At 40.7% G+C, this 16,730-nt stretch overlaps 1 protein-coding gene across 1 annotated transcript in view; it reads right to left on the reverse strand.

Moving 5' to 3' along the window:
* Positions 1 to 15,483: 15,483 nt before the first annotated feature.
* The window catches only part of LOC138818474 (protein FAM114A2-like), a 77,614-nt gene continuing 76,367 nt past the window's right edge, over positions 15,484 to 16,730 (reverse strand). The window contains exon 9 of the mRNA XM_070009374.1: positions 15,484 to 16,058. Coding sequence (XP_069865475.1) covers positions 16,035 to 16,058 — 24 coding nt within the window. The 3' untranslated portion in view covers positions 15,484 to 16,034. The remainder of the gene's footprint in view (positions 16,059 to 16,730) is intronic.

Genomic DNA, 16,730 nt, shown 5'->3' on the forward strand with positions numbered 1-16,730 from the left:
TACCGGACTTTCTTTAGTGGCATTTGGTGTTGAGTTCTAATTTTATTCCCTTGTGGTCAGAGAGAATGCAAGGTATAACTTCAATGTTTCTGAATTTAGACAAGTTTGCTTTGTGGCCTAAAATGTGGTCTATTTTAGGAAACGTTCCATGTGCTGCTGAGAAGAACGTGTATTCTGATGCTGCTGGGTGAAATGTGCAGTAAATGTCTGTTAAGTCTAGTTGATCTATGCAGCTGTTTAGATCTGCGGTTTCTCTGTTGAGTTTTGCCGAGTTGATCTATCTAGTGGGGAGAGTAGTGTGTTAAAATTCTCAACAATTAATGTCTTTGGATCTATATGGGATTTGAGGGAAAGTAGTGTTTCTTTGATAAATTTGGGTGCTCCATTGTTTGTCGAATAGATATTTAGAATTGTAATATCCTCCTGAAGGAGAGATCCTTTAATTAGTATGTAGCGACCTTCTTTATCTCTTCTCACGAATTTTAATTTGAAGTCTATTTTATCTGATATTAGGATTGCAACTCCCGCCTGTTTATGGGGGCCGTTTGCTTGGTAGATTTTGTTCCAGGCTTTAACATTGAAAATGTGTTTGTTTTTATGGGCAAGATGTGACTCCTGCAGGCAGCAGATAGAAGGGTCTTGTTTTTTTAATCCAAGTAGACAGTCTATGTCGCTTAATTGGAGAGTTCAGTCCGATAACGTTAAGAGATAGGACTGAGAGGTATTTGGGAGTTCCTGCCATGTTATCCACCTTCTTGGGGGCTGCGAAAACTGGGTTCTTCCTATGGTTCTTGGATTCTCAGTTTGGGTGCAGTTTCTTGGCATTTATTGTTGGTTTTCTATGTCTAGGACATCTTTAAGAATCTTTTGTAGGGCTGGTTTGGTGGAGATGTATTGTTTCAATTTTTCTTTGCTATGGAAGGTTTTTATTTGGCCTTCAGTTATGAAGGAGAGTTTAGCGGGGTACAGTATTCTTGGTTGATAGTTGTTTTTTTTTAGGGCATGGCATACATCATTCCAGGCTCTTCTTGCTTTGATTGTCTCTGCTGAGAAATCTGAGGTGATTCTAATTGGTTTCCCTTTATAGGTGATTACCTTTTTCTCCCTGACAGCTTTAAGGATCTTTTCCTTGGTTTGAGTTGATCCTGTGTGGATTATAATGTGACGGTGGGATGTCCTATTCTGGTCTGGTCTATTTTGGGTTCTAAAGGCATCTTGTTTCTGAATAGGCTTATCTTTTTGCATGTTTGGGAAGTTCTCTGCTAGGATCCTGTTAAACAAATTTCCTAGACCATTAACTTCTGTTTCTAGGTGCTCCTCTACACCCATTATCCTTAAGTTAGGCCTTCTGATGGTGTCTTCCAGGTGTTGAATAGATCTCTCATATTTCTTGGAATTGTCTTGGATGGTTGTTTGTTCTTTCTCTATAATATCTAGGCTGTCTTCAATCCCTGAGATTCGATCTTCTGCATGGTCTAACCTGCTGTCAAGACTCTCTACTTTGTTTTTTATCTCTTTTCCTTCTAATTGGTCAGCTTTGATGGCTTCAAGTTCTTTGTTGAAGCTCTGTTTTAGGTCTTGTATGAATCTCTTTACTTCCTTAATTTGGTGTTCAGTGTTTGTCCTCAAATCACTTAGTTGATTGGTTATGGTTTCTTTGGACTCCCATTCCTTCTGTTGGGTTCCATTCAGCTTTCCCTTTGTGGTCTCCCTGACTTCCTTCATCTCTTTGTTAATGGATTCTATGGATACCTTTAGTGATCTTTGTGTGTTCTCTACCTGGTCTCTCAATTCCTGTATTACTCTTTGATTAGCTTCCTAGCGTTTGTGGGATTCCTGCAGTTCTCTTTGAGTGTTCTCAGCCTGCTCACGCCATTCCTCCCTTTCTCTTTGAGTATTCTCAAGTTGTTCACACAAATCCACTATTAGTTTTTGAGTAGCTTCATCACGCTTATGATATTCCTGTATAAACTTCTGGGATGCCTCCTCTCTCTCCCTATAACGCTCATACAGCGTCCTTTGTACATTGTCAAACTTCTCATTTATCATGTTTGCTAGTAGTGTTTGTAGAGGTATTTGGGAACTCTCCTCTGGATTACTCATTATCTGTTCTGTCCCCTGATTATCAAGATTGGGAATTGAGGTACCCGAATTTGCCATCTTTCTTGGGTTTTTCTGGCTTACTCTGCCCAATTGAGATGAAGATAGCACCAGTTTTGTGCTAGAACACTATCTTAAGGCAACCATCAACCAAAGTTTGCATTTGTACAGTCAATAGTCTACAGACACAATCTAGTTCAACAGATACATCTATTCAACATCAAACAACTATATGTTAAAGGACTTCGAACTGCAGAAAATAATTTGGAAAACCAGAAATTATTAGGATTAGGGAGAGATGTGGGTAAAAAATAGGAATAGATTGGTGTGGGGAGGCACAGGGAGAGTTAACTATGTCCTAGTCACAATTCAGGAAATGGGTTGGGTAGGATGCAAGTAGAGAGAAAGAGAAAAAGAAGAGAGGGAAAGGGGAATGAAAAGAGACCAGAAAAAAATAGAAACATGAAGATTAATGTTATTATAGATATTAAAATACCGTCTATTTAGAGCGGAATGTGAATATGTTGAGAGAAAGGGAGGGACATAGAGGAGATGTGAAAAACTTTAAGGATGTGAAAGGGAGAAGAAAAGATCAGAAGTTCAGTAGAGCTAGACAAAAAACAAAAAGATAATTAAGAAAGAAAGAAAAAGAGAAAGAAGACAAAAAAAGAAAGGAAATCACTCATTCACATATTCCTAAAATAAAAATTATAAGAGAAGAAAAACAAGTTACTGGAAAACAATTATTTTTTCAGAAGTTGCAAAAATTAAAGATTAATTATAGTTTTAGAAGAGAAAAAAAATTTTATATATATATAAGGTAACAAAAAACAAAAAACAAATAAAAAAGAAAAGAAGAAGAAGAAAAAAAATCTTTTGATTTTTTTTTGGGCGGGAGGGGTTGGAAGAATCCTGTATCGCCCTTTTGTCTGTAACCAGTCTCTTGTTGGAGTCTCTGCTCAGCTTGAGGTCCTGTGGCTTGATTGGTTTCTTAAGACAGTTTGTTCGAACAGGCAGAAAAATGCTCTGCTTTACCCCTCCCAGGTTAGTTTTCTGGGAGGATGATCTGCTTTGAGAATCACAAAAGAGGGGGATGCGGTGATGAGGCTAGGTTCTGGGTAGAGTTGAGGCCTTTCAACAAACAGTAACTTTTCCCTGGATCTATTTTGTGATAAATTTCACAGCACCCAGCCTGGAGCCATTCTCAGGGTTTCTGTTTTTCAATTGATTGTGGTGGCTGCTAGAGGGAGGGGCAGCCTCTGGATCTGGTTACCCAGTGAGTCAAGCCACTCCAATGGCTGGCACCTGAGCTTGGTGACTTTTCCCTCATGAAGCTGAGTCTGGCAGGTCACTTCGCCGTTAAGTTCTTGTGACCTGCTAAATGACTCGTTTTATTCCAAGGCCTGAGCTGGAGCTAGCAGCTCCTCCGAGCTTTGTCGGTATCCAAGATGGAGATCACCGGTGCTGGGGGGGGTGGGGTGGCCTTCCCTCCTCTGCTCCCTGAGAAGGAGTGAGGACATCGGGCTTGTACTCACGCTGAGTCTTGGATCCTGGGTCGTCTCTGGTCTGCAAACTGCAGGATGAAGATGTCCGCTCCTTGTCGGTTCTTGTTGGTGTTGAGTAGAATCCGCTCTTCCACTGCGTCTGGCTCCTTCGTCCCAGACTCTCTGTTTCTCAGGTATGACCCCGCGGCGGTGGTCGCCGCCGCTACCCTGCTGCCAGCGGCAGCTTCTGGCAGGCGCTCAGATGTGTCTCCTTGGCTTCCCCTCTCTTAACTAACTCTCTGTCCTGTGATGGCACACTTGGTGTGATTCTTTGGCTTATGAATGTTCACTGGAACTCTAAAACTGCTTTCTATGCGAGAGCTTGTTCAGATTCCACCTTCTCCTCCGCCATCTTCCCGGAACCGCCCGTGGGTTGAATATTTTTATGTTCATGTTGAGACAAGAGGATTCATCCAGAGGGCTTTCCATGGAAGCTGTTTGTCAATCTAACTAAGTCAAATTCATTTGCCACACACATGGAGCTAGCGAAGGATCAAACTAGATGCTGGCATTAAAAACACCATAGGCACACAGTTTCCCCGTGGATGGAGGGTCTGTGGTCATGGTCCACTCCATGATGAGCTATGTATTCAGTGGAGGAATGAACACAGGAGGGCTTGTGTAGAATTTCTGGTTCTGTGATCTCAACATAGCCAGTAATCATCAATCGATGAATGGAAACCATTCATAATGTTCTTTTATAAACATTTAGATGGGTGCTTCCAGACCAAAGTCTCCATGGCTGTGAGAAGCCCAGGGTTCTGTGTTATCTTGAGGGTCAGAGGTAGGGGAGGGAGTTTTTCTTACATGATATAAAAGGTATTAGGACTTGACCATCTTCATAGCTATGAGATGTCACATGAGGAGTCTCAGGGTCCTCCTTTCTGGATCTTCACCAGTTTGTCTGTGAGAAGGACCAGGGTGTGCCACTCCTCATCCACCTAAAGGACTATTGCACGCCTCAGCAACTTTCTCATCTTTTGCGTGAAAACTATTGCATCTTCAGACTTAGTAGGAAGGAAATGCAGTGCTGATATGACCCATGATGCAGTTAGTTGCCTTTAGCTTTTGCGCTGAAGAGGAAACAATCAGGACCTGACAGGGAGTTCAAAGGTGCAAGGGTATTTTCCTGTTTAACAAGGCATGCAAATCTACATTTTATTAAAAATAAACACACATGCACACACCCGACTCTGTCTCTCTCTCTGTTTTGTCTGTCTGTCTGTCTGTCTGTCTGTCTGTCTGTCTGTCTGTCTCTCTCTCTCTCTCTCTCTCTCTCTCACACACACACACACACACACACATACACACATACACAAACACACACACACATACACCCACAAGTCATGCAAGAGGAACATGCCAGCAAAACTTGTTCATGGTACCTCAGCCTGCTGCACCTTGGGGCCAACATAGACCATGCAGAATAGCAGGACAATAAACAGAGCCTTCATCCGGCATGTGCCGCTGCTGCTGCTTCTCCCTGTACTGCAGATGCTCGGAGCAAGGACAGCTGTGGTGAGTAGGATCCAAGTGGATCCTTCCTTTTATGTTATGTCTAGGTGGCCTGGTGCATAATGCAGGCACTCTTGCAAGTCTGAAGTCCTTTTGTCATCTGAGTGTCTTCAGACATCTTGGGTTGTGGGTGATGGGTGGTGTCTGACATCTGGTACATTTGACAAGGGGATTAGTTATGCAGGGGAAATTAGGTGGATCTGAGTGACCTTCCTACTGGCATTGCAAGCACAATGGTGGAATTCTGGGCCAAAGCCTGCAGTAGCTCTGTCCCTTCCATCTCCAGTCACTGCAGGAGGAGATGGGTGCCAAATCCATATTTCCAGAATTCCACCTCATTGGGGGCTATGACAAATCACAGATTTCAGGACTTCTGTCAGATGCAGTTCTGTTTAAGAAATTATTATTAAAAAATACACAAAATGACTTCTTACCTGATATATAAACTATATTTACTAGATAAATATATATACATGTATGCATATTTAGAAAATCCAACATATATATACACGTGCACACACACACACACACACACACACACACACATATATATATATATATATATATATATATATATATATATATATATATATATACATATATATATATATATTATTGTTGATTCAAATGCTCATTCTCCCAGGCAATCCATTGTGCATCTGCAGGTCATTTCACAGGAGAAATGACACCAGAATTCCAAATAGAAAACAAAACAAAATACATGAAAGAAAACAATGTGTTGTTGGTAGTTTTGTTTTGGGGAGGGGTTAGAGGTATTCGTGTTCTTGTTTTATTTTGTATGGTTTGTTTTGTTTTCTATTTGGAATCCTGGTGTCATTACTCCTGTGAAATGACAGAGAGTGGATTGCCAGAGAGAATGAAGATGTCAATGAATATATACATATGCATATGAATATATATGCATATACATACATGAATATATAAATACATATTCATATATATAATTGATTTACTAGATATACATATGTGTATACATATATGTATATCTAGTTAATATGAAGTATATTTATATTAGATAGATAGATAGATAGATAGATAGATAGATAGATAGATGGATAGATAAATAGACAGACAGACAGACAGACAGACAGAGAGATCTTTAGGTGCAGCCACAGGACACCATTTTTTAAATTTAATTTAATTTTTTTTGTGAACATACATACAGAGGGGTTACAATTACATGGGCAGGATAATGCGTACATTTCTTATCAAGCATTGCAGCCTCCTCCTTTGTTTACCCTTCACATCCCTTCTCAGCCTCCCCCCCCCACCCAATCCACCCCCGCCCCCAGCACCAACGTTGTAAAGGTCTTTTCGAACATGACAACTTGTACTTCTCATTGCTGCAACAGGTCCAACTGTATCCTTAAACGACTTGTTTTTCCCCATCTCGCCCACAAGTTATACTGACATCAAATATAGTGAAAGCAGGGTTTATACTGCGGGGAGGGACATACAAAGGAACAAAGCGATAATCTTTTAAATGCGTTAGAAACAAATGCATTAAAGAAAAAACATTAAAATACATATCTAAGGGTTCATTTTCTTAACATCACATAATCGGACCTTTTCCGCTTGACTCATACATATACTAGATATTGCAAATAAGGGAAACCATGGGACCTATGTTTCTTTGGGCCTGGCTTACTTCACTTAATATAATTTTTTCCAAAAATTTCCATTGCCTAACAAATGGGGAAATGTAATTAAGTAGGCTAAAGACTTAAAGAGAAACTTCTCTGAAGAAGAAAGAAGGATGGCCTATAGACGCATGAAGAAATGCTCAACATCCCTAGCCATAAAAGAAATGCAAATCAAAACAACATTGAGTTAATACCTCAATCCAGTTAGAATGGCAAAAATCAAGAACTCTAACAACAACAGATGCTGAAGGGGATGTGGACAGAAGGGAACCTTACTTCATTGTTGGTGGGAATGTAAACTTGTTCAACCACTTTGGAAAGCAGTATGGAGGTTCCTCAAAAGACTTCACATATAGCTCCCCTATGACCCAGCAATCCCACTTTTGGGCATTTACCCAAATGTTAACAAACAAGACCACACTAAAGCTGCCAGGACAACTATGTTTATTGCAGGCCACCATTTTTGATTACAGAATAAGAGACCACACAGACACCTACATACCCTTCCTATATAAAGAAATTCTCAGATATGGAAACAAGAGAACTCTCTTCTTTTTTCTTTTATTTTTAAAGATTTATGTTTTTATTTTTGAGTGATTCTGCGTCATTTTCCTCATTTATTGTGTATCCACGTGGATATCCTTGGGTTGGTAGGGGGAGAGCACAGAACTTAAGGGAAAAAGGGTGACTAAGTGCAGTAGTGGAGCTCAAGTGCACACGTATAGGTGAAGTCTGCAACTCTCTGGTGGAGACAGGAGGGAGGGACAGGGAGAGAGTGAGGGAAGAGAAAACACTGTGCCAAAGGAAATGCATGCTTTTATTTTATTTTAATTTTTATTTATTTTTTATTGTGGAAATACTGTACAGAGGGTTTAAAATTACATGGGCAAGATAATGAGTATATTTCTTATCAAGCATTGTAGCCTCCTCCTTTGTTTCCCTTTCCCATCCCTTCCCATCCTACCCACGACCCCCCACCCAATCCTCCCCACCCCTCCCACCAAAGTTGTAAAATTCATTTTTGACATAACGACTTGTACATCTCATTGAAACGGGTCCACCTGTATCCTTATTTAAACGACTTGTTTTTCCCCTTCCCCTCCAAAAATTATACCGACATAGAATACAGTGAAAGTAGGGGTTATACTATGGGGGAAGGACATATATAGCAAAAAAGAAATAATCTGATATATGCGTTAGAAACAATCGCATGAAAGAAAAAAAATTTGAATACATATCTTAGGGTTCATTTCCCTAACATCACCTTATCTGACCTTTCCTGCTTAACATAGACATATACTAGATATTGCAAATAAGGGAAACCATGGGCCCTATGTTTCTTTGGGATTGGCTTGCTTCAATTAATATAATTTTTTCCAAGCTTTTGCATTTCCTAACAAAGGAGACAATGTCATTCTTTCTGATGGAGGCATAGAATTCCATTGTGTATATATACCACATTTTCTTGATCCATTCATCTACTGAGGGGCATCTGGGTTGGTTCCATATCTTAGGTATAGTAAATAATGAAGCAATAAATATAGTTGTGCTGGTACCTTTAGTGTGGTCTTGTTTATAAACATTTGGGTAAATGCCCAAAAGTGGGATTGCTGGGTCATAGGGGAGCTCTATGTGAAGTCTTTTCAGGAACCTCCATACTGCTTTACAATATGGTTGAACAAGTTTACACTCCTGCCAACAATGCAGTAAGGTTCCCTTCTGTCAACATCCCCTGTAGCATCTGTTGTTATTAGAGTTCTTGATTTTTGCCATTCTAACTGGGGTGAGGTGGTATCTAAATGTTGTTTTGATTTGCATTTCTTTAATTTCGAGGGAGGTTGACCATTTCTTCATGTGTCTATTGGCCATCCTTCTTTCTCCTTCAGAGAAGTTTCTCTTTAAGTCTTTAGCCCACTTATTTATTGGGCAGTTGTTTCTTTGAGGATTTGTTTTTAGGGGATTTAATTTTTTGATTTCCAAGTATATTTTAGATATGAGACCCCTGTCCATTGTATGGCTAGTGAAGATCATCTCCCAATCCGTGGGCTTTCTATTGATCTTGCTAGCTATGTTCTTTGCCATGCAGAAGCTCTGCAACTTCATGCAATCCCATTTGCCCAACCTTTCTTTGATTCGTTGTGTTTCTGGGTCTCTATTAAGAAAATTTCGGCCTGTGCCAAGGAGACCCAGGGTTTCTCCTATTCCATCCTTTAATGTTTTCAGAGTGTCTGCTTTGACCCCGAGGTCTTTGAACCATTTGGAGTTGATTCTGGTGCAGGGTGAAATATAAGGATCTAGAGTTAGTTTTCTACATGTAGTTAACCAATATTGCCAGCACCATTTACTGAAGAGGCTGTCTTTCTTCCACTCTATTTTTTTAGCTCCCTTATCGAAGATTAGATGGCTTTAGTTCTGTAGGTTCATTTCTGGGTTTTCAATTCTATTCCATTGGTCCTGAGGTCTGTTCTTGTGCCAGTACCAAGCTGTTTTGATTACTATGGCTTTATATTAGAGTTTGAAATTTGGTATTGATATTCCACCATCAGTGTTCTTTCCGTTGAGGAGCGTTTTTGCTATTTGGGGTCTTTTATTGTTCCATCTGAATTTTTGGATTGCCTCTTCTATTTCCTTAAAGAATGAGGTTGGAATTTTGATAGGTATCATATTGAATTTTTAAATAGCCTTGGGATGTATTGCCATTTTCATGATGTTGATCTTTCCAATACAGGAGCCTGGGATTTTTTTTTTGCCATTTTCTAAGTTCTGTTTTGATATCCTTTTTCAAGTTTTTCAAGTTTTCATCATAGAGGTCCTTCACTTCTTTGGTTAAGTTAGGAAATGTATTCTTACCTGACTCAGGTCATGGGAATTGCTCTGGGCATCACCTCCATAATGACAATGGAATAAGTTAATGTAAACAAGAGATATAGCTAGCCCTACTTTGTTAGGAAAGATCAAGGAGACAAAAGGAAAGAAGAAGGCAGATACCTCCTATAGATGGGGTTAGGAGTTAATCATTGCTGGAGAGGAGCATCAGCCTGGAGGCACAGGCGGATCAGGGTTTAAATACAGTAGGGTATGAGACATGGGGATTTGTAATTTTGAATCAGAAGCGTCTGTATAAGCAGGTGAAATGAGGATACTGGATCTACCTGGCACTATCTTGCCTTCTTGTTGGATGAAGGTAGAGGCCACCTCCAGGTGATGGCTCTGCTTGAATCCCCAGAGGAAAGGAAATCTCACCCCCAGATGATGTGCATGCCTGAGTTCCTAGAAGAAGGACGTCCCACCCCCATGTGATGTGTGTGCCTGAGTTCCTAGAGGAACTTGGACAATAGTTTCATCCCAGTCCTGTGTCTTGAACTTAAATCTTGAGCTTCCTGTGACCCTTATCTTGACCCTTTTTAGGCCCCAACAATTACACGCACCATTTTTCACCATGCTTCATGTTTCCTGCGTCTCCTCAGATCACCATGGCATCTCACTTGGGCTTTTCACTGGAGTTGGACATTGCTTTTCTGTTCTTCATTATCCTCATGGCTCAGTTTCCTGATGGTACAAAGTGCATTCAAGGCTGCAAGTTTTCTGAGGACATGTATCTGCCTGCAGTTACTGACTAATAATGAACACTCTAATAAAGACTCCTAATCTGACCTCTCAAAATATGTCCAATCTGGATCTTACAAATGAATTTCAATATAACACAGATGAGGCCAGAGGGCAGAGGGCATCTGGCTGAGAACAACTCAAGAATGGAGATACGGATAAGATTCTGATGAGATTCTCTGGGTGGAGATAGCTGGGCAGAGACCCTGGACGGCAGCATGGCCAATGGGCCAAGAGAGCTGTGAGACCTATGCAGATGCCCCTCAGCCATAATTGTTGAAAGAATGAAAGAAGGAATATAATAGATAATAGATGTATAGATATATCTATTAGATATATAGATAATATAATAATAATAGAATTCTTACTCAAAGTGGACATGGATTTCCTTGGACCATCTTTGGTCACAGAGGAAGCCATGAGTTGTCAACCTCTCAGATGGGACTTGAAGGACAGATCTGAAATTATCCAGGAGACATCTGTGAGCAGGAGGGATGGATGGGCAGAATTCATACACAGATCTCCCCCCACCCTTGCCCCGTGCAAGACATGAAGTTGAGGATCGTGGGCAAATGGACCAACTAAGGTTCCTGAGACTGATTCCTTCCAGAAAATTCTTTCTTTTCCTAAGCACTCCTGAAAAATAAAATTATGCTCCTGGAGGATAAGACTGAGACTGAGACAAAAAATATTACCATGAGTTGAACAATGATAAAACAAAATCATTTCTATCCCTGAGGAATCCAGTATTTGACATTTCCTATTCTGGGCTTGGGGTTTACTCATTTGTAGAGATTCTGTGTCCTCACCTTTAGATGTCAAAAACCTTTCTTTGGGGATTAGTCGTTATGATGTCATAGTATTTTGAATTTTCCAGAGTTATGTACTGTGGATTTCCTTTCCCCAGTCAATTGAGAGGAAAAGGGATATGTGGAGTGGATTCCTATTTTCCTGCATTTACCACTTCAAACCACAGCCCTATTTTTCCACACAGTAGGAGTTGACACCAAGACTGGCTGGAGATTTCACTCTATTCTACCCTTTGACTAGCTGACTGTTCTCAAGTTGCTAAAGAATATAATTATGAGACGAGGTATTGGTGGCTCCTAGTTATTATCAGGAGGAGGGGATCTCATGATCTCATTTTGAATTAAACTACCCCCACCCCAGCCAAATCATCATCTCTCCACTCCTCATCCATCAAATAAACATACGATGAAAGTGAAGGTCAGGAAGTAGAGCTTCCAATAGTATTGGAAAACCTGAACATGAGTGTTGGGGTCTGTCATTTTCTGTGAGGCTGAAAACATTTATTTCATGTTTAAGTGCTTCGTGTTTGGGGACTATATATTAACCTATGTGATTGTTTCTTCATTGATCACTCCCTTTATCTGTAATGATCTTGTCTGTTCTAATTGGTTTTAATCAGAACTCTGTTTTATCAGATGACAGGGTGGATACTCCTGCCTTCTCACAGGATGAATTTTCCTGGAAGATTCATTTCCATCCCTTTGCTCAGACTTGTGTTGATCTGTGACTATGATTTGAGTGTATTATAGAAAACACATGAGTGGATCTTGGTTTTTTTTTGCTCCAGTCTGGTCCGCTAATCTTTTACAGGACCAGACTTGGCCCCATTGACTTGTTTCTGTGAATCAATCCAGCAGTCCAATTATCTATATCTCTATTCCATCCCCACGTCCCAATTATTTTTTTGACCATTCGTGGGACTTGAACTTAGGCCTGGACTGCATCAATGAGTCTCTTTGTGCTCCAGGCGTGTGCTCCATCCCTTGAGACAGAACACCACTTCTGGCTTTTTCTGAGTAGTTGATGGATTCCTCCTGGAAAGGAAGAGGAGTTGCCCTTCTGTGACTTAGATCTGAAAACTCCACTCTATTACTTCCCATCATATCACTGTGAAGCTCTTCAGTCAGAAAATCATGTGCAAAGGTCATCAGTGCATGCTGTTCTTCCTGTTGTGTCAAAAGCACACATCCACTCTGCCAGTGCCTCTGCTTCTGCCCATATAATCCATATATGGACTACAGACTCTGCTACCTGGGGTTGACTGTGAACTTCATCCCATGGTTAGAAATGTAATGTCACCAGGTGCATTTCCCTTCAACTGTAATTTGAGGAATGTGGTCAGTTCATAGGAATGTCTAATAAAGAATATCCTGTGAGACATTTATAGAAATCACTGCTTCTCTAAAGGACATAGAAAGACATTGAGGTCATGGTTTCCTTTAATTTAGGACATGTCCTGGGACATGGACTCAGGGCTGGGATACTGTGTCTTAGATATTATTTTTCTCCCTGCTAACACCCTACTACTTGAGCCACATATGTACCTGTGTCCTTTGGGTGGTCAGCTGGAGGAAAGAGTCCAGAACTTTCACATGGCCTGGGCTGGTTTGGAACGTTCCATCTGATTCTGATGCTATCTGCCCCCAGGACTTCACTTCTTCCACCTGATAGCTAAATCAACCTCAGTTGCAAGGAAGCTTTGCCATTTCACCTTCAGCCAGAATGGAAACTTGGTTTCCCTTCCATCCATTTCACTAAGTGCCAAGTTGAAGAAAATAAATACTTGTGTACATGGAAGTGATAATCAGTTCACTGCTCCTAGTGAACACGAGTGTACTCAGCTCACCATGTTCTTGCTGCTCATCTGCTTAGAGAGCTGGAATTCCCTCCAGACCACCTGTCCCAAGCAGGACGTTTTTTTTGGCATGGGGTGTGGAGGGGGGAGAGTTAACACCTCTGGATGGTGAGCACTGATTGGTTCATCCAGGAGATTGACCCACAGGAGACTCTCATAAAAACCAAGGAGCCACCATCCTCCAAAACCATGAAGCTGAAGACAGAAAGCCCCACAGCATGAGAGTCCTGCTGCGGCTCTTCTGCTCGCATGGACTCACATGCTCAACAGAAATCTTAGAAGTCTTCCAGGTAACCTGAATACGGTGATGTGTCTCTGTGGGGAAATTGGTTGTCTGACAGTCAGTGTGTCTATCTCACATTGCTTCTGTGCATCGATCACAATTTATTAATAAGTTGCGCTGATTGTCCATAGTCATCCAAATCATATTCCATTTTGAATTCTTCCTTTGCCATTCTGCAGTAAATATAAAAGATTATTAAGAACATGTGGACAGGGGCTGGGAAGGTGGCTCAGTGGTAGAGTGCTTGCTTTGCATGCATGAGGCCCTGGGTTTGATTTCTCTGCACTGTATAAGCAGATAAAGCTGGAAGTGATGCTATGTCTCAAGTGGTAGGGCGCTAGCTTGAACTGAAGAGCTGAGGTACAGCACGTGGCCCAGAGTTCAAGCCCCATGAGTGACAAAAGAAAAAGAAAAAGAACATGTGGACAGCATGATCTGTGATTTTTGCAGTGTTATTTCATATAGGCTTAGGTATTGAATTTTTATAATTTTGTGCATGTGTTACTTTCACTCACGGGTCTCCTTGTGATCATGCCAAAGAGGCCTAGAATCTCTCCCTGAAAATCCTCATCCTGTCTAGTTCTCTCTCTCTCTTCCAATTTATTAATGCCATGCAGCAAGAATCAGAGACTCTGAATACTTCCAGTAAATTCTCTTTTGAAAGAAGCAAAGTCTGGTAGCTCAGAGTCTGGAGAGAGAACTCTCCAGGTCATTGCAAGCAGGTTACTTGAACACCTGAGTGTTTTGGGAGCAAAACTGAAGATTCATGCTTTAACATGCCTGATGGGGTGTTTCTTATTCAGCCAGAATATTGGTACACATAGACCCTCACAGCTGATAATGAAGAGCAAATCCTGGAGGGTGTACAACTGAGATACTTAATGCTCTATGTCTGCACTAGTAGAGAACTTGATGTCATATGCACAATTGCTTATATCAAGGAAGCTGGGCTTCCCCCACAATATATACACTCATACCCTCCCTGGTCCCCGTAACTGATCCATCCCCCCAGCAAATTTACATTTTAAATTTAATAAAATAGTTAATAAATATGAAATTGACTCATTTGCTATTGACCATTCTCTTTAAATTCTAACATTTAAACAATCACAAACAAGGCCACACTAAAGTTAACAGTACATCCATTTTCATGGCAGCATTGTTTACCATAGCTAAGATATGGAAACAACCCAGATGCTTCTCAGTAGATGAGTAGACCAAGAAAATGTGATATATATATATGTGCGTGCACGCGCGTGCACACACGCACACACACACACACACACACACACACACACACACACACACACATACACAACGGAATTCAATGGTTCCATCAGAAAGAATGACACATGCCCTTTTGTAAAAAAAAAAAATGGAAAGACTTGGGAAAAAATCACATTAAGTGAAGTAAGCCATACCCAAAGAATAGGTCCCATGGTTTCCCTCATTTGTTAGTCCTATAGTTAAATAGCTATGAATAAGATTGAAATGAACTCCAAGGTATGAGAACAAGAGGGTTTTGTTGTTGTTTTAAATGTACTGTATGAAGTTATTTCTTTTTTCTTTTACTTTTTTTCCTTCGGTTTATTCCTCAATCTCTCTCTCTCTCTCTATTTCTCTCTCTCTCTCTCTCTCTCTCTCTCTCTCTCTCTCTCTCTCTCTCTCTCTCTCTCTCTCTCTCTCTCTCTCTCTCTCTCTCTCTCTCTCTCTCTCTCTCTCTCTCTCATTGTGTGTGTTCTGGAACTGGGGCTTGAACTCAGGGCTTAAAAGTCTACCTTGCCCCCTTTCTCCCAAAGCTGGCAATTGACCCATACCTCTGATTTTTGCTGGATAAATAAATGGTGATAAGAGCCTCACAAACTTTTCTGCCCTGGCTTTCCTTCCATTGTGATTTTTAGATCTCCGTCCCCTGAGTAGCTAGGAACACAGTCATGAGCCACCAATGGCCCAGTTCTACTTTCCATTAATTGGCAGTTAGTCATGATATACATAGTTCAGATTCATACTTAAATTTTTTTAATTGTTACTATAAAGATACGGGTTACAGTTTCATAAGTCGGGTAAAGAGTACATTTCTTTTTGGACAATGTCACCCCTCCCTCTTTCTGTTTGGCTTATTTATAGTGAGTCTAATGTAACCTTCATTCTTAAAGACTAGTTTATCTTTACTGCTGAGCCCTAATTTTTCTGAATTCACTCTTAGCCCTCAGGTGTTCAATGAAGTCTGTTCACTTTGGTTGCCTAGAAACCTGATGTTTCAGCCTAGCTTGAGCTTTGGGGATTGTGTCACTTACTACTCAGGTAGTTCCTCTTCCAGCTTTGTGGAATTACCTAGTGCTTGAACAGGGTATTATTCAGATAAAGTCACATGGGCACATCTGTAGATTCTTGGAACATTTTACTTACATAGCTGCATCTTCTGAAGTTTTCTGACTTTCATGTGGTAGCTGCTTCAGCCTTCCCTGACTCCAGACATTATCCCTGACTTATTTTGCCTGTGAGAGTTCTGTTGTCTTTAGGTTCTCCTCTGTGTGTTGTGGTTTGGAACTTTTCTCTAGGCAGAAAGCACAACTGTAGGGTTCACTTTGTTTTTCTTTTCTCCTGGACCAAAGTCTTGTTCTGTCTTTTCTCCAGTCTGAAAATAGTTCTTTCTTCTATTTTGTCTGGTTTTCCAGTTGCTGTGTAGGAAGGCAAGTGTAATACAAGCTTATTTACTTTACTGGAAAGCAAAAGTTCTCTCCATAATACAGTATTTGATATAACATAGTTAAATTACTTGATGTACTTGTTGATCTAGCAAGAGATGTCTAAAGGCAAAACAGAACAATTATTTTTGAAACATATTCATTTTTGTAATGTATATTGATTCCCTTACTAAGAATCAGGATAGTCTTCTAGGACAAAGTTGAGCTACAATTTGTATACTGTTTCTTTTGCAATATGACACTGTATTGAGAAATAATATTTATGTTTATACTATAGAATCATAGCTATATTTATACTACATAATCACAGTATATTGTAATACACAAATAAAGAATAGTTCCTGGGCTGGGAAGGTGTCTCAGTGGTAGAGCGCTTGCCTTGCATGCATGAGGGCCTGGGTTCAATTCCTCAGCACCACATAAGCAAAAAGAAAAAAGCCAGAAGTGGTGCTGTGGCTCAAGTGTTAGAGCGCTAGCCTTGGGCTGAAGATCTGAGGGACAGTGCCCAGGCCCAGTGTTCAGGCCCCACGACCGGACCCCCCCGCAAAAAAAGAATAGTTTCTGTATGTATGAGGCTTACCTGAGGGTGTTCCTTCATGCCAGTTTGTAGCCACACCTTTGTGTCTGTTCACAGCCCTTGCCAGC

Source organism: Dipodomys merriami, unplaced genomic scaffold (genome assembly GCF_024711535.1).
Source record: "Dipodomys merriami isolate MVZ:Mamm:240054 unplaced genomic scaffold, mDipMer1.0.p SCAF_766, whole genome shotgun sequence".
Classification (NCBI taxonomy): domain Eukaryota; kingdom Metazoa; phylum Chordata; class Mammalia; order Rodentia; family Heteromyidae; genus Dipodomys; species Dipodomys merriami.